The sequence below is a fragment of the Ranitomeya imitator genome, chromosome 3 (genome assembly GCF_032444005.1).
Source record: "Ranitomeya imitator isolate aRanImi1 chromosome 3, aRanImi1.pri, whole genome shotgun sequence".
Classification (NCBI taxonomy): domain Eukaryota; kingdom Metazoa; phylum Chordata; class Amphibia; order Anura; family Dendrobatidae; genus Ranitomeya; species Ranitomeya imitator.
In genome coordinates, this window is record NC_091284.1 from 455,449,131 (window position 1) to 455,467,957 (window position 18,827).

The 18,827-nt window shown below is 45.6% G+C and overlaps 1 protein-coding gene across 1 annotated transcript in view; it reads left to right on the top strand.

Annotated features, from left to right (window-relative positions):
- CALN1 (calneuron 1) overlaps positions 1-18,827 on the top strand; it is an 858,037-nt gene that overhangs the window by 241,500 nt on the left and 597,710 nt on the right. The window contains exon 2 of the mRNA XM_069757422.1: positions 11,548-11,675. Coding sequence (XP_069613523.1) covers positions 11,555-11,675 — 121 coding nt within the window. The 5' untranslated portion in view covers positions 11,548-11,554. The remainder of the gene's footprint in view (positions 1-11,547; positions 11,676-18,827) is intronic.

An 18,827-nucleotide genomic window follows, 5' to 3' on the forward strand; every position in this document is an offset into this window, starting at 1 on the left:
CTCTGCTATTGGCTGCAGCCTGCTCAGCAGCGTGCAGAGTCTCCATGTGTGCGGAGACCAGGCAGCAGCGCGTCCCCATGTCTGGACTGTCAGAGAGCCGCGGCCGCTTATTGCTTAACACTGAAGCGGCCGCGGCTCTGGATGAATCATGGGTGGGTGGATGGGCCCCTCCTCCTCCTCCATCATGTGACAAGTTCAGGCCTGGGGCGACGCTGCTAGTGATGGGACTTCGGGGTTTTTTTTGGGAATCGGCTCTTTCGGCTCGGCTCAGCAAGAAGAGCCGGCTCTTTCGGCTCTTGAATCGGCTCTTCAGTAATCTCACCAAAATAATGACACAAAACCTTCTAGTTAACAGATTAACATTGTTTATATTATTTTTCATTATAAGAACATCAAACAAATGCAAAAAATGTGCAAAACAGCAGTATAACTTAACAGTGAAACATTTTTAGAAGGTCATTAGGACAAATTGGCATTAAGAAACACTAAGTGCCTCAGTTTGGACGGGCTGATCCGGTTTCTTCTCTCTGTGATTATCTGCCCTGTTTTGGAGAAAATTCTCTCTGAAGGGACTGATGTTGCTACTGAACACAGGGCAGGATGCCAATAAAGGCTTCTTTCACACTAGCGTCGGGCTCGGTCCGTCGCAGTGCGTCGGGCCGAGGTTACCGACGCTAGCGTTGTCTCCGCCGCACAACAGGTGCAGCAGATGCTGCTTTTCAGCGCATCCGCTGCCCCATTGTGAGGTGCGGGGAGGTGGGGGTGGAGTTCTGGCCGCGCATGCGCGGTCGGAAAGACGTTCCGTCGGCTGCAAAAAACGTTACATGGAACGTTTTTTGCGGCCGACGGTCCGCCACAACACGGCGCAACCGTCGCGCGACGGTTACAACGTGTGGCAATCCGTCGCGTAATGTTAGTCAATGTTGAAAAAACGCATCCGGCAAACACTTTTGCAGGATGCGTTTTTTCTGCAAAATGACGCATTGTGATGGATTGCAGTTACACTAGTGTGAAAGTAGTCAAAGATGTAAGAAGACAGTGCATGAGGACAAGTGAAACTTGAGCTGTGACTGGCTGCTCTGTGGTCACATGTTCTGCCTTCATTTACATCCTGCTTCTGTATTGGCCGGGTGAATGAGATAACACTGTGCACTGCTGCCGACTCCTCTCCTACAGGACTTTCAGCAGCAGCTTTCCTCTCTCCCCCTCCAGCACACAGTCTCTCCTGGCTCCTCTCCTCCCCCTCCACCACCAGGCTGAGGGAAGGGAGGAGAGCAGAGAGCCACTAGATAACAAGCGGCTCACTGATAGGTGCCGGCTCATATCGTTCACAGTGAAGAGCCGGCTCTTTGAGTCGGCTCGTTCATGAACGTCACATCACTAGACGCTGCAGCTTGCGCTCCTGTGTGTCTGGACTCTGGTGTCACTGTCTGAAACATCAGAGAGCCGTGGCCGGCTGCCGCTTATTGCTTACTGACTAAAGCGGCCGCGGCTCTGAGTGGGCCCCTCCATGTGACTGGGCCCGGGGCGATGGCCCCCTCTGCCCCCCCAGTAGCTATGCTACTGCACCAGAGGTATAACAGGCGGATAACCTATAACCGGGCATAGTACAACATACATCCTTAAAGTGCTTAGTGCAGAGTAAAATGCCACGATGTATGACGCTATATCCCTATTTATATAGTAGTCATAGTATGTAACCAGTCCTATATAAGGTTATAAAGTACCTTCTTTATAACCTTACTAGCTGAAGAGCCCGGCGTTGCCTGGGCTTAGTAAATATCTGTGGTTAGTTTTAGCACCTCACTTCTCTTATTTTCCCATCACGCCTCTCATTTTCCCCCAAACATCTCTCATTTTCTCCCTCACACCTCTCATTTTCTCCCTCACTCCTCTCATTCCCCCCTAACACTTGTAATTTCGACCTCACATCTGTCATTTTCCGATCACTACACTATTTTCCCTCACTCCTCTCATTTTGCACTCACACCTTTTCATTTTCACCTCACACCTCTCATTTTCACCTCAGTATATACATGATTGTCATCTCCCTTATATATAGTATATATATATGAGTAGTGTTGAGCATTCCGATACCGCAAGTATCGGGTATCGGCCGATACTTGCGGTATCGGAATTCCGATACCGAGTTCCAATATTTTTGCGATATCGGGAATCGGTATCGGATCCATATTAATGTGTAAAATAAAGAAATAAAATAAAAAATATTGATATACTCACCTCTCCGGAGGCCCCTGGACATCACCGCTGGTGACCGGCAGCCTTCTTTGTTTAAAATGAGCGTGTTTAGGGACTTCCATGACGTCACGGCTTCTGATTGGTCGCGTGCCGCTCAGAAGCCGCGACGTCATTCTCAGGCCCTAAACTCCTCATTCTAGGAATTTAGGACCTGAGAATGATGTTGCGGCTTCTGATTGGTCGCGTGGCGGTCACATGAGAGGCACGCGACCAATCAGAAGCCGCGACGTCATTCTCAGGCCCTAAACTCCTCATTCTAGGAATTTAGGACCTGAGAATGACGTCGCGGCTTCTGATTGGTCGCGTGGCGGTCACATGAGCGGCACGCGACCAATCAGAAGCCGCGACGTCATTCTCAGGTCCTAAACGCGCTCATTTTAAACAAAGAAGCCTGCCGGTTACCAGCGGTGATGTCCAGGGGCCTCCGGAGAGGTAATTATATCAATATTTTTTATTTTAATTCTTTATTTTACACATTAATATGGATCCCAGGGCCTGAAGGAGAGTTTCCTCTCCTTCAGACCCTGGGAACCATCAGGATACCTTCCGATACTTGATGTCCCATTGACTTGTATTGGTATCGGGTATCGGTATCAGCGATATCCGATACTTTTCGGGTATCGGCCGATACTATCCGATACCGATACTTTCAAGTATCGGACGGTATCGCTCAACACTATTTATGAGAAATCGCTCCTGTCAAACCAATCTAATCAGTTTTTATGAGGAGGTAAGCTATAGGCTGGACCACGGTGAGTCATTGGACGTGGTATATCTCGATTTTTCCAAAGCGTTTGATACCGTGCCACATAAGAGGTTGGTACACAAAATGAGAATGCTTGGCTGGGGGAAAATGTGTGTAAATAGGTTAGTAACTGGCTTAGTGATAGAAAGCAGAGGGTGGTTATAAATGGTATAGTCTCTAACTGGGTCGCTGTGACCAGTGGGGTACCGCAGGGGTCGGTATTGGGACCTCTTCTCTTCAACATATTCATTAATGATCTGGTAGAAGGTTTACACAGTAAAATATCGATATTTTGCAGATGATACAAAACTATGTAAAGCAGTTAATACAAGAGAAGATAGTATTCTGCTACAGATGGACCTGGATAAGTTGGAAACTTGGGCTAAAAGGTGGCAGATGAGGTTTAACAATGATAAATGTAAGGTTATACACATGGGAAGAAGGAATCAATATCACCATTATACACTGAACGGGAAACCACTGGGTAAATCTGACAGGGAGAAGGACTTGGGGATCCTAGTTAATGATAGTTAATGATAAACTTACCTGGAGCAGCCAGTGCCAGGCAGCAGCTGCCAAGGCAAACAGCATCATGGGGTGCATTAAAAGAGGTCTGGATGCACATGATGAGAGCATTATACTGCCTCTGTACAAATCCCTAGTTAGACCGCACATGGAGTACTGTGTCCAGTTTTGGGCACCGGTGCTCAGGAAGGATATAATGGAATTAGAGAGAGTACAAAGGAGGGCAACAAAATTAATAAAGGGGATGGGAGAACTACTATACCCAGATAGATTAGCGAAATTAGGATTATTTAGTCTTGAAAAAAGATGACTGAGGGGCGATCTAATAACCATGTATAAGTATATAAGGGGACAATACAAATATCTCGCTGAGGATCTGTTTATACCAAGGAAGGTGACGGGTACAAGGGGGCATTCTTTGCGTCTGATGGAGAGAAGGTTTTTCCACCAACATAGAAGAGGATTCTTTACTATTAAGGCAGTGAGAATCTGGAATTGCTTGCCTGAGGAGGTGGTGATGGCGAACTCAGTCGAGGGGTTCAAGAGAGGCCTGGATGTCTTCCTGTAGCAGAACAATATTGTATCATACAATTATTAGGTTCTGTAGAAGGACGTAGATCTGGGGATTTATTATGATGGAATATAGGCTGAACTGGATGGACAAATGTCTTTTTTCGGCCTTACTAACTATGTTACTATGTTACTATGTTACCCTCGCCTACTTTATCCTCACCCATCCCTTGTAGATTGTGAGCCTTCGCGGGCAGGGTTCTCTCTCCTCCTGTACCAGTTATGACTTGTATTGTTTAAGATTATTGTACGTGTTTTTATTATGTACAGTGGGGCAAAAAAGTATTTAGTCAGTCAGCAATAGTGCAAGTTCCACCACTTAAAAAGATGAGAGGCGTCTGTAATTTACATCATAGGTAGACCTCAACTATGGGAGACAAACTGAGAAAAAAAAATCCAGAAAATCACATTGTCTGTTTTTTTAACATTTTATTTGCATATTATGGTGGAAAATAAGTATTTGGTCAGAAACAAAATTTCATCTCAATACTTTGTAATATATCCTTTGTTGGCAATGACAGAGGTCAAACGTTTTCTGTAAGTCTTCACAAGGTTGCCACACACTGTTGTTGGTATGTTGGCCCATTCCTCCATGCAGATCTCCTCTAGAGCAGTGATGTTTTTGGCTTTTCGCTTGGCAACACGGACTTTCAACTCCCTCCAAAGGTTTTCTATAGGGTTGAGATCTGGAGACTTGCTAGGCCACTCCAGGACCTTGAAATGCTTCTTACGAAGCCACTCCTTCGTTGCCCTGGCGGTGTGCTTTGGATCATTGTCATGTTGAAAGACCCAGCCACGTTTCATCTTCAATGCCCTTGCTGATGGAAGGAGGTTTGCACTCAAAATCTCACGATACATGGCCCCATTCATTCTTTCATGTACCCGGATCAGTCGTCCTGGCCCCTTTGCAGAGAAACAGCCCCAAAGCATGATGTTTCCACCACCATGCTTTACAGTAGGTATGGTGTTTGATGGATGCAACTCAGTATTCTTTTTCCTCCAATCACGACAAGTTGTGTTTCTACCAAACAGTTCCAGTTTGGTTTCATCAGACCATAGGACATTCTCCCAAAACTCCTCTGGATCATCCAAATGCTCTCTAGCAAACTTCAGATGGGCCCGGACATGTACTGGCTTAAGCAGTGGGACACGTCTGGCACTGCAGGATCTGAGTTCATGGTGGCGTAGTGTGTTACTTATGGTAGGCCTTGTTACATTGGTCCCAGCTCTCTGCAGTTCATTCACTAGGTCCCCCCGCGTGGTTCTGGGATTTTTGCTCACCGTTCTTGTGATCATTCTGACCCCACGGGGTGGGATTTTGCGTGGAGCCCCAGATCGAGGGAGATTATCAGTGGTCTTGTATGTCTTCCATTTTCTAATTATTGCTCCCACTGTTGATTTCTTCACTCCAATCTGGTTGGCTATTGCAGATTCAGTCTTCCCAGCCTGGTGCAGGGCTACAATTTTGTTTCTGGTGTCCTTTGACAGCTCTTTGGTCTTCACCATAGTGGAGTTTGGAGTCAGACTGTTTGAGGGTGTGCACAGGTGTCTTTTTATACTGATAACAAGTTTAAACAGGTGCCATTACTACAGGTAATGAGTGGATGAAAGAGGAGACTCTTAAAGAAGAAGTTACAGGTCTGTGAGAGCCAGAAATCTTGATTGTTTGTTTCTGACCAAATACTTATTTTCCACCATAATATGCAAATAAAATGATAAAAAAACAGACAATGTGATTTTCTGGATTTTTTTTTCTCAGTTTGTCTCCCATAGTTGAGGTCTACCTATGATGTAAATTACAGACGCCTCTCATCTTTTTAAGTGGTGGAACTTGCACTATTGCTGACTGACTAAATACTTTTTTGCCCCACTGTATACCCCTCCTTACATGTAAAGCGCCATGGAATAAATGATACTATAACAATAAATAATAATAATAATAATAATAATAAAACATACATTGGCATCCAACAGAGACCATGCATCTGGGTTGACTAGTCTGATGTACAGCTCTTGCAAAAATTAAGAGACCACTGCAAAAGTTTCATTTTGTCTGATTTTTCTCTTTATAGGTACATAGGTACAGTATATTTTTGAGTAAAATGTAAATTTTTCTTTTATTCTATAAACTACTGACAACATGTCTCCAAATTTCCAAGCAATAAATTTTGTATTAATTTTCTGAAAAGGAGAAATGGTCAAAATTACAAAAAAATCAATGCTTTCAGATGTCAAATAATGCAAAGAAAACAAGTTCATAATCATTTACAAACAACAATACTAATGTTTTAACTCAGGAAAAGTTCAGAAATCAATATTTTGTGGAATAACCATAATTTTTAATCACAGCTTTCATGCGTCTTGGCATGCTTTCCACCAGTCTTTCACACTGCTCCTGCTGCAAAAATTTAAGCAGTTCTTCTTTGTTTAATGGCTTGTGACTATCCATCATCCTCTTGATTACATTCCAGAGATTTTCAATGGGGTTCAGGTCTGGAGATTGCGGTGCCCATGACAGGGTTTTGATGTGGTGGTCTCTTAACCCCTTAGTGACAGAGCCAATTTGGTACTTAATGACCGAGCCAATTTTTGCAATTCTGACCACTGTCATTTTATGAGGTTATAACTCTGGAACGCTTCAACGGATCCCGCTGATTCTGAGATTGTTTTTTCGTGACATATTGTACTTCATGTTAGTGGTAACATTTCTTCGATATTACTTGCGATTATTTATGAAAACTTTGTATTTTTATGCCCTTAAATCAGAGAGATATGTCATGAAAAATAGTTAATAAATAACATTTCCCACATGTCTACTTTACATCAGCACAATTTTGGAAACAAAATTTTTTTTGTTAGGGAGTTATAAGGGTTAAAAGTTGACCAGCTATTTCTCATTTTTACAACACCATTTTTTTTTAGGGACCACATCACATTTGAAGTCATTTTGAGGGGTCTATATGATAGAAAATAATGAAGTGTGACACCATTCTAAAAACTACACCCCTCAAGGTTCTCAAAACCACATTCAAGAAGTTTATTAACCCTTTACGTGCTTCACAGGAACTGAAACAATGTGGAAGGAAAAAATGAACATTTAACTTTTTTTTGCAAACATCTTAATTCAGAACCATTTTTTTTATTTTCACAAGTGTAAAAAGAGAAATGTAACCATAAATTTTGTTATGCAATTTCTCCTGAATACGCCAATACCCCATATGTGGGGGTAAACCACTTTTTGGGCGCACCGCAGAACTTAGAAGTGAAGGAGTGCCGTTTTACTTTTTCAATGTAGAATTGGCTGGAATTGAGATCGGACGCCATGTCGCGTTTGGAGAGCCCCTGATGTGCCTAAACAGTAGAAATCCCCCACAAGTGACCCCATTTTGGAAAATAGACCCCCCATGGAACTTATCTAGATGTGTGGTGAGAACTTTGAATGCCCAAGTGCTTCACAGAAGTTTATAATGCAGAGTCGTGAAAATAAAACATATTTTTTTTTTCCACAAAAAAGATTTTTTAGCCCCCAAGTTTTTATTTTCACAAGGGTAACAAGAGAAATTCGACCCCAAAAGTTGTTGTCCAATTTGTCCTGAGTATGCTGGTACCCCATATGTGGGGGTAAACCACTGTTTGGGCGCACGGCAGAGCTCGGAAGGAAGGAGCGCCGTTTTGAAATGCAGACTTTGATAGAATGGTCTGCGGGCATTATGTTGCGTTTGCAGAGCCCCTGATGTACCTAACCAGTACAAACCCTCCACAAGTGACCCCATGTTGGAAACTAGACCCCCCAAGGAACTTATCTAGATGTGTGGTGAGAACTTTGAATGCCCAAGTGCTTCACAGAAGTTTAGACTGCAGAGTCGTGAAAATAAAAAATATTTTTTTTTCCACAAAAAAGATATTGTAGCCCCCAAGTTTTTATTTTCACAAGGGTAACAGGAGAAATTGGACTGCAATAGTTGTTGTACAATTTATCCCGAGTATGCTGATGCGCCATATGTGGGGGTAAACCACTGTTTGGGCGCACGGCAGAGCTCGGAAGGGAAATAGCGCCTTTTTGGAATGCAGACTTTGATAGAATGGTCTGTGGGCATTATGTTGCGATTGCAGAGCCCCTGATGTACCTAAACTGTAGTAACCCCCCACAAGTGACCCCATTTTGGAAACTAGACCCCCCAAGGAACTTATCTAGATGTGTGGTGAGAACTTTGAATGCCCAAGTACTTCACAGAAGTTTAGAATGCAGAGTCGTGAAAATAAAAAATATTTTTTTTTTCACAAAAAAGATATTGTAGCCCCCAAGTTTTTATTTTCACAAGGGTAACAGGAGAAATTGGACCAACAAAGTTGTTGTCCAATTTATCCTGAGTATGCTGATGCCCCATATGTGGGGGTAAACCACTGTTTGGGCGCACCGCAGAGCTCGGAATGGAAGGAGCGCCGTTTTGGAATGCAGACTTAGATAGAATGGTCTGTGGGCGTTATGTTGCGTTTGCAGAGCCCCTGATGTACCTAAACAGTAGTAACCCCCCACAAGTGACCCCGTTTTGGAAACTAGACCCCCCAAGGAACTTATATAGATGTGTGGTGAGAACTTTGAATGCCCAAGTGCTTCACAGAAGTTTATAATGCAGAGTCATAAAAAAATATATATATATATATTTTTCCACAAAAAGGATTTTGTAGCCCCCAAGTTTTTATTTTCACAAGGGTAACAAGAGAAATTGGACCCCAGAAGTTGTCCAATTTATCCCGAGTATGCTGATGCCCCATATGTGGGGGTAACCCACTGTTTGGGCGCACGGCAGAGCTCAGAAGGGAGGGAGCACCATTTGACTTTTTGAGCGCAAAATTGGCTATCGTGTTTGGAGACCCCCTGATGTACCTAAACAGTGGAAACCCCCCAATTCTAGCTCCAACCCTAACCCCAACACATCCCTAACCCTAATCCCAACCTGATCCATAATTCTAATCACTAACCCTAACCATAATCACAACCCTTACCCCAAAACAACCCTAATGTCAACCCTAACCATAACCCTAATCAAAACCCTAAATCCAACACACCCCTAATCCTAATCTCAACCCTAACCTCAAACCTAACCCTAATCCCAATACACCCCTAATCACAACCCTAACCCTAACCCTAATCCCAAACCTAACCCTAATCCCAAGCGTAACCCTAATGCCAACCCTAACCCTAATACCAACCCTAATCCAAACCCTAACCCTAATCCCAACTCTAACCCTAACCCTAATCCCAACTCTAACCCTAACTTTAGCCCCAACCCTAGCTCTAACTTTAGCCCCAACCCTAACCCTAGCCCTAAGGCTACTTTCACACTTGCGTTGTTTGGCATCCGTCGCAATCCGTCGTTTTGGACAAGAAACGGATCCTGCAAATGTGCCCGCAGGATGCGTTTTTTGCCCATAGACTTGTATTGCCGACGGATCGTGACGGATGGCCACACGTCGCGTCCGTCGTGCACTGGATCAATGTTTTGGCAGACCGTCGGCACAAAAAAAGTTCAATGTAACGTTTTTTGTACGTCGCATCCGCCATTTCTGACCGCGCATGTGTGGCCGTAACTCCGCCCCCTCCTCCCCAGGACATAGATTGGGCAGCGGATGCGTTGAAAAACTTCATCCGCTGCCCACGTTGTGCACAATTTTCACAACGTGCATCGGTATGTCGGGCCGATGCATTGCGACGGCCCCGTACCGACATAAGTGTGAAAGAAGCCTAACCCTAAATTTAGCGCCAACCCTAACTCTAAATTTAGCCCCAACCCTAACCCTAAATTTAGCCCCAACCCTAACCCTAAATTTAGCCCTAACCCTAACCCTAATCCTAGCCCTAACCCTACCCCTAGCCCTAACCCTAGCCCTAACCCTAACCCTACCCCTAACCCTACCCCTAACCCTACCCCTAGCCCTAACCCTACCCCTAGCCCTACACCTAACCCCAACCCTACCCCTAACCCTAGCCCTAACCCTACCCCTAACCCTAGCCCTAACCCTAGCCCTAACCCTAACCCTACCCCTAACCCTACCCCTAACCCTACCCCTAACCCTAGCCCTAACCCTACCCCTAACCCTAGCCCTAACCCTAGCCCTAACCCTAACCCTACCCCTAACCCTAACCCTACCCCTAACCCTACTCCTAACCCTAGCCCTAACCCTACCCTTAACCCAGCCCTAACCCTAGCCCTAACCCTAACCCTACCCCTAACCCTACCCCTAACCCTAATTTTAGCCCCAACTGCTCTTCTCCTGCCGGCCGGCAGATGGAGACAGATGGTGGGCGCACTGCGCATGCGCCCGCCATTTTCTTTTGCCGGCGGCCAGGAGGAGCAGCAGGAGGACCCAGGGACACAGGTGAGTATGGCAGGGTCCCCAAATCCCCCTGTTTCTCTGTCCTCTGATGTGCGATCACATCAGAGGACAGAGAATTACACTTTGACTTTTTTTTTTTTTGCGGTCGCCGGTAAACAGTTAATTACCGGCGATCGCAAAACAGGGGTCGCTAAAACCGACCCCGATCATGCTCTTTGGGGTCTCGGCTACCCCCGGCAGCCGAGACCCCAAAGATTCTCGCGGGGCCGGCCGGCGGGCGCACTGCGCATGCGCCCGCCATTTTGAAGATGGCGGCGCCCACCGGGAGACACGAGGAGCATCGGGGGAGATAGGTGAGTATTGGGGGGCTACCTGAGACCCCTTTTCTCTGTCCTCCGATGTGCGATCACATCGGAGGACAGAGAAATTAAAAAGAGATTGCGTTTTTTTTTTTGCGATATCCGGTAAACGGTTAATTACCGGCGATCGCAAATGCGGGGTGGGTTAAAAACCCCCCGAATCATGTTCTCTGGGGTCCCGGCTACCCTCGGCAGCCGAGACCCCGGAGAAAATCCGACTCTGGGGGGCGCTATTCACTTTTTCCACAGCGCCGTTAATTAACGGCGCTGTGGTTTAAGTATCCTTAGCGGCCGCCGTTAAAAGGCGTATCGGCGTTCGCTAAGGGGTTAATTTTGCCAGAATTGTAGCTTCTCCCTACTCTGCTCTGCAGACTGATATACACACATAAGGCAGACATCTATCATCTTAAAAGACCACTGAGCAGGCTTAGGAAGACTTACATGCCAGGGAAATGAAATAAGTAAATAGTCTTGATTTAAAATACTCTTAGACTTTTTATTGTAATTAACAGTATTTTTGAATTTTGCCTTTTTTTTCAAATAGCTCTTCAAATGAAAATGCAAAATTGTAAAAATAGTATTTTATGTATTTGTTTATGTATGTATTTGTCTATATTTGCCCCTTATTCACATGTAAAGCGCCATGGAATAAATGGCGCTATAAAAATGTATAATAATAATAATTTTATCTTGGCACTATTATGTAACAGTGGAGTTCTGTTTAAATATTCTTTCTTTCTCTGGATGCAGGAAGAAGATGCCATTCCATCATGTGACTGCTGGCTTGTTGTACAAAGGGAATAACTACTTAAACCGATCACTTTCTACAGGAAGTGACAGTGAGCAGCTTGCTAACATCTCAGTGGAAGAACTAGACGGTAAGATGAAAATTAATTTTGGCTGAAAATATTATCTTTGTTGTGTCTACTGAGATTTAGGAGATACTATATGACAGTCATGGTGAACCATTTAGAGACCAAGTGCCCAAACTGAAATCCAAAACCCACTTATTTATCGCAAAGTGCCAACACAAAGTGCCAATTTACCCTGAATACTAAGGTTTTAGATTAGAAAAACAACTCGAACCTTAGCGCGCTTTAATGTCTATACCAAAGAGCTTGTAAGTGCTGCACTCCAAGCCTAAGATGCTAGCCACCGATTATAGTGAAGGTCTGTCCTTGAGAATGGAGAGGATTTTTAATTAAATATAAAATGGCAAAGTTGCTTGTTTTTACAACCTCTTTGTGATTGTAACTCTTACACTCACGCCCTGACTGGTTGGCGCAAGTGTGGAGGGTGTGGCCCCACTGTGACACAAACCTGACTACTCTGGAAGGAGTGTGAATACGCAATTACCTTGGTGTTCACTGGAGCCTCTGATGGTGAGGTCAAGCTTGTGTGGCAGGTACTGTAGCTGCCAGGTACCACTCCAGGGTGGTGTCTGGCTGTTGCTGCTGATCCCACTGGGAGACAGAGCACTAGGATAGGAGCAGGCAATGGGCTTGACAGGCAGATGGGCACGACTGAGACACAGGCAAGTGGGCATGATTGAGACACTGGCAGGCGGGCACGGCTGAGACACTGGCAGACGGCCACGGCTGAGATACTGGCAGGCGGCCACGGCTGAGATACTGGCAGGCAGGCATGGCTGAGACACAGGCAGGCGAGGTACTGACTTGGTAGCGACAGAAATACAGGCAGGTATATGGAAATAGGTAGGGACCTGTTCAGACTGGAGGGTTTATGGGAACAGGTAGGGACCTGACCCGCAGGTTGCAAAATAGAAGTACAGCAGGACCGCAAGGTTGCGGAGCCGAGAGCAGAGCAGAGACGCTGGTTGCAGTGCAGAGAGCTGAACCACAGGGAGCAGATGCAAGGCTGAACCGCAAGAGGCGGAGCAAAGACCAGAACTGAAGGAGGCGGAGAAAAGAGCAGAGGCAAAGGAGGCAGAGCAAAGAGCAGAGCCAAAGGAGGCAGAGCAAAGAGCAGAACCGCTGGAGGCGGAGTCAAGACCAGAGCACAGGAGGTCGAGTCAAGAGCAGAGGTGGAGTCAAAAACAGAATCATAGGAGGCGAAGCAAAGAGCAGAAGCGTAGGAGGCAGAGCTAAGAGCAGAACCACAGGAGATGGAGCAAAGAGCAGGAACGTAGGAGGTGGAGCTAAGAGCAGAGCAAGTGACCACTAAGAAACACAGCAGAATAGGAAAGGCTACAGTCAGGGATACTAATGGACACAGGTATAGGACTAGGTTCAGACAGAGTCAGGAACAGGTCAAGGCACAGAAACAAGGACTCAGACCAGGGTACGAAGCCCCACTGGGTGGAAGAAACAAGGGACACAGCTACAAGCCAGGGTACGAAGCCTATCTGGGTGGAGGGATCCTGTTTAAAGAGGGCCGCAGCGTATAGGAATGGCCTGTAGGTGAGATGAGTATATAGAGGTAAGTAGGCTGAAATGCCGGGTGGCAGGCAAAGGGTGGTAAGAGGCAAGAAGCTAGTGTACCTGTACAGTCCTGTGCCCTTGTATTGGAGTCAGCGGCGCATCCCGTGCCAAGCTGCGCTGTCCAGACCTACCTCATTGCTACATATTTACTTTTCGCTGCTCCTGACAGTGTGCCCTTCATTGCCCCTGGTTGCCTTCTATATATTGTGTTGTTAATATCGGTGTATTATTTTTCTTCTTTTTTGCTCTTATTGTTTTTTTTAATTTCTTTAATTTTTAGAATGTTGTTATATGACAAACAGCTACTTATACTGTCTATTTACTTTCCTAGTAACCCCATGAATAACGTTAGGTTTCTGTCTACAAATATCAATGTGGCAACCGTTTTTGTTTTTATGTTCTTCTGAATAAACTTGGCATATACCTTTTGCATCATACCAATTTTCTCTCTACAACATGGGCATACCAGACAGCATGTGAAAGACGAACTTCTTGTATACAATTCTCCAACTTGGAGCTGAAACTGTCCCTGAAGGACTAGACTGCTCTTAAGTAAAGCTTGGCCATCACCAGACAACGCCTTCACTGGATTCTGGAGCTGTAGGACAGAGATCACACACTGAGTCCGTATGGCTGTCAGATTAAACCCATCAAATCTCCCAGAAGGCAGAGACACAATCATCGACTTTAATGGAGAGGAGGTACTCTCACCAAGATCTGTCTCTCCTACTGGCCCAAGGTTTAAAAGTATAGGCTTCACGGGGCAGAGACCGGCAGGATGTTCCTTGCAACCGCAGCGATACTGTATTTCATTCTCATTACTAGATTCAGGATACAGGTTTGCCAGCCCACTCTTATCAGACCTCTTTGATCTTTTTCGGGTGGCTGCATTGGCAGGTTGTGGAACAGGTGAGTCTTGGACGGTCATGGACAGATGTGGCGGTTTACCTACAGGTTTCTTTCATCTGGCCCGTCTCTGTGAGCTTGGATGGAAGACTTCTCAGAAGACGCTGTACTAGGTTTATCGAAGACCTTACAGAAGGCCACCAGGAAGGCCTGCAGGTCCCTACCTGTTCCCATATACCCTCCAATCTGAACAGGTCCCTACCTGTTTCCATATACCTGCCCGTATACTTGTCCTGCCAAAGTACCAGCCACACCCAAATAGTTAGCGATGGGTCCCATAGAGTCCTACGTGGTTCCACTAAGTTTTCGACCATGTTGCATTGTCTTAGATGTGATGGAACATCTGACTCGCTATGTGAATTATAAGGGTTTTCCCACGAGGCACATTTATCCTATATTGACCATCTCTACCCTCACCTACTGTATTCTCACCCATCCCTTGTAGATTGTGAGCCCTCGCGGGCAGGGTCCTCATTCCTCCTGTACCAGTTATGACTTGTATTGTTTAAGATTATTGTACTTGTTTTCATTATGTATACCCCTCCTCACATGTAAAGCGCCATGGAATAAATGGCGCTATAACAATAAATAATAATAATAATAATAATAATATATCCACATGAGAAATGATGTTTGAATGCGGGGGGCCCCACTAATGGGACCTTCACTGATCGTTACATCATCAGATCTCTTTATTTCACAACTATAAATAGGAGGAATATGAGTGATGTGGCCATCGAGCATGTGCCTGGTATTAAAAAAGGTACCTGTTCAATTGGGATCAGCAGCCACAGCCAGACACCACCCTGGAGTGGTACCTGGCAACTACCTGCCACACAATCCTGGCCTCACCATCAGATAAATAAAACAATTAACCTTGGGAATTATAGTGTAATAATATAATATGTTATGTAACAGCAATAAAAAGCATATGGCCCAATGGCTTACTTTAAAAATGTAATAACAAAGAATAAAAAACCTTGAATAAAACAGATAATAAATTATGATGCAAACAAAAGTGCTCCCAAACACAGTATGATACCTGCACAGTTAATTCCTCCACATTCCCAGTATGATGACCCTACTGTACCCCCTCACTCAATTTTCCTGAATGGTGACCCCATCACAGTATGATTCTCCAACCGAAATCCCCACGCAACTCTGCATACAATATAATGGGCACAAAAAGACCTTTGTACAGTGCAATGGCTCCACATAGTCCTCCATACAGTATAATGGATCTATATAGTCCTCCATACAATGTAATGGGCCCCAAGTAGTGCTCCATTCATTATAATAGGCCCCACATACTGTAGTTCTGCATAAAATGTAACGAGCTCCACAAATACTGTATGGAGCACTTACAGGAGTTCGCATTGCCTTCCATCTTATTTATATAATTACCTTAAATTGTCTGTCATCCAATTCCATCTGGACGTCCTCGAATCCCACAATCCACTGTGCCGCACCGGAAGTATGCCTACAGCCATATTGGAATACCCAAGTCATGGGTATTCCAATATGGCACCCGCTGGTGGTACCAGGCCCTTGCGAGCTACCACCAGCGGGACATCGCCGGACCTGTGTGTGTCCATCCCCGGGGTGCGCTGCTGAGCTCTGAGCTGCATGATCAGTGGCAGAGGCAGCAGCTCAGTATCCGCAGCAGGAGCGCTTCATGGCTGTGCTCTGGGGCGGCACTGCGGCCAGAGGCTGCTGACAAAGGGACGGAGAACAGCGGGACCCAGGGAGGAGGTAATGAGAGAGGGGAACCGGGAGTAGGAAATGCATGACATCCGCACACACAGCCTCATCTGACTCCAATACACTGACCGTGTAAACCGTGTGAGACCGAGCCGCAGCCCGGTGTCCTCTGCCCGATGTGTGTGCATGTGCGGTCTGCTGCAGACCACGGTAATGGCAACCACAGCATTGTGTCCAGGTTGGGAAACATGAGATCCGGGACATTCACATACCCAGCGGTGCCGAGCACAGCAGCGAGTGAGGGGCGACACCATGTACAGGCAGCAGCCACCGTGTCCCGACAGCAGCCACCTTGTACAGACAGCAGCCACCGTGTACTGACAGCAGCCACCGTGTACTGAAAGGTGACTACAAGCAGGGCTAGGGATGGGAGGGGTCACCACTGGTGACGGCTGGGGTTTGAGGGGTGCTGCAGACCACGGTAATGGCAGCCACAGCATTATGTCCAGGAGTCGTAAACACGAGACCCGGGACATTCACATAGCCGGACGCCCTGCTGCTGGGACTCTCCCACCAGAAGAACACCATGCCACAAAGGACCCCTCCCCACTGCTGGGATCCAGGCCACCGCTGGGATCCTGACTGCCGCTGGTATCCAGGCCACCGCAGTGATCCCGGCCACCGCTCGGATCCAGACCACCAGGGCACCTTCCCCGCCGGGCAGCGCACATCACCACCCTCCTCCATCTAGTACAGTATAATGGCCTTAAATAGTGCTCCATACAGTATAATGGCCCCACAGTGCTCCATATTGTATAGTGGCCCCACAGAGTGCTCCATTCTGTATAATGTGCCCGCATAGTGCTCCATACAGTATAAAGGCCCCACATGATGATCCATACAGTATAATAGCCCCACATGAGGTGCCCCTGAGGAAGTGACACATTATATATACGAAACGCACGTTGGGGTCTGTGCATATCCTGGTGACACTTCTCTTATTGTCATGGGTAAGGGTGCAATACTTAAATTTACCACGTAACTATGCACAAGCACATTTTTTCCTACAATGTCTGAATTACTGTGTAGGCTCACTCTGTGTCATAGCCATTCAGACACCCTAGACCAGCATTATTAATCAGTTTATTTGCATGCTTATCATCCTTGCCTATCCAGGGTAGGTTGAATAACTATATTGCACTATTTATTTTATTGAGTATGGTAATTGTCATCATGATATTTCGTTATTATTGTCCTTGCCAGTCTTGTTCATGTCTTCACACACATGATGCTCCATACTGTACTGTATGGCTCCACATGATGCTGCATACAGTATAATGACCCCACATGATGCTCCATATTGAATAATGGCCCCACATGATGTTCCATACAGTATAGTGGCCCTGCATGATGCTCCATACAGTATAATGGCCTCACATAGTGCTCCATGTGGTATAATGGGCCCCACATGATGCTCCATATTGTGTAATGGCCTCACATTATGCTCCATATTGTATAATGCCTCAACTTAAAAAAAAACCTACTCACCTATGCCCATGCTAATGCTGATCTGATCTCTTCATATATTATAGTCCTATCTCCTCAGCACTAGCATCACTGCCACTCTCCTCAGTCTGCGCACAATCCCCCTGATCACTAGCGCCGACACCCTCACCGTCCTCAATGCGCATGCAGACTGATGGGAGGATATGTGGCCTGACGGAAGACCTCACGGCCTGATGAGATAGCGCGTGTGTGAAGAAGAGTGGCCGCGGCGCTAGTGATGATTAAGATGGCGAGTGGGCAATGAAGAGTGTTGGTGGCACTAGAGCTGAGGAGGGCTCTGCGTGCCCCCTATGGCCATAGGTTCACCACCACTTCTTTATGATATATTCTAGATGGATAGATAGATAGATAGATAGATAGATAGATAGATAGATAGATAGATAGATAGATAGATAGATAGATAGATATGAGATGCAGTAGAATACAGAAGCTATATCAAAATCTAGAACATCAAAAAATCCTAAGACATCTGGAAGTGTATTAGATAAGAAAAACAAATCACATTGCTCTGTTCAGTTTTGCATGGAGGAGACAGTAGTTAAAAGTTGTCAGCATCAGTGAACTGAACATTGTGGCACACAGATGCTCATATACAGTTAGGGCCAGAAATATTTGGACAGTGACACAAGTTTTGTTATTTTAGCTGTTTACAAAAACATGTTCAGAAATACAATTATATATATAATATGGGCTGAAAGTGCACACTCCCAGCTGCAATATGATAGTTTCCACATCCAAATCGGAGAAAGGGTTTAGGAATCATAGCTCTGTAATGCATAGCGTCCTCTTTTTCAAGGGACCAAAAGTAATTGGACAATGGACTCTAAGGGCTGCAATTAACTCTGAAGGCGTCTCCCTCGTTAACCTGTAATCAATGAAGTAGTTAAAAGGTCAGGGGTGGATTCCAGGTGTGTGGTTTTGCATTTGGAAGCTGTTGCTGTGAGCAGACAACATGCGGTCAAAGGAACTCTCAATTGAGGTGAAGCAGAACATCCTGAGGCTGAAAAAAAAGAAAAAATCCATCAGAGAGATAGCAGACATGCTTGGAGTAGCAAAATCAACAGTTGGGTACATTCTGAGAAAAAAGGAATTGACTGGTGAGCTTGGGAACTCAAAAAGGCCTGGGCGTCCACGGATGACAACAGTGGTGGATGATCGCCGCATACTTAATTTGGTGAAGAAGAACCCGTTCACAACATCAACTGAAGTCCAGAACACTCTCAGTGAAGTAGGTGTATCTGTCTCTAAGTCAACAGTAAAGAGAAGACTCCATGACAGTAAATACAAAGGGTTCACATCTAGATGCAAACCATTCATCAATACCAAAAATAGACAGGCCAGAGTTAAATTTGCAGAAAAACACCTCAAGAAGCCAGCTCAGTTCTGGAAAAGTATTCTATGGACAGATGAGACAAA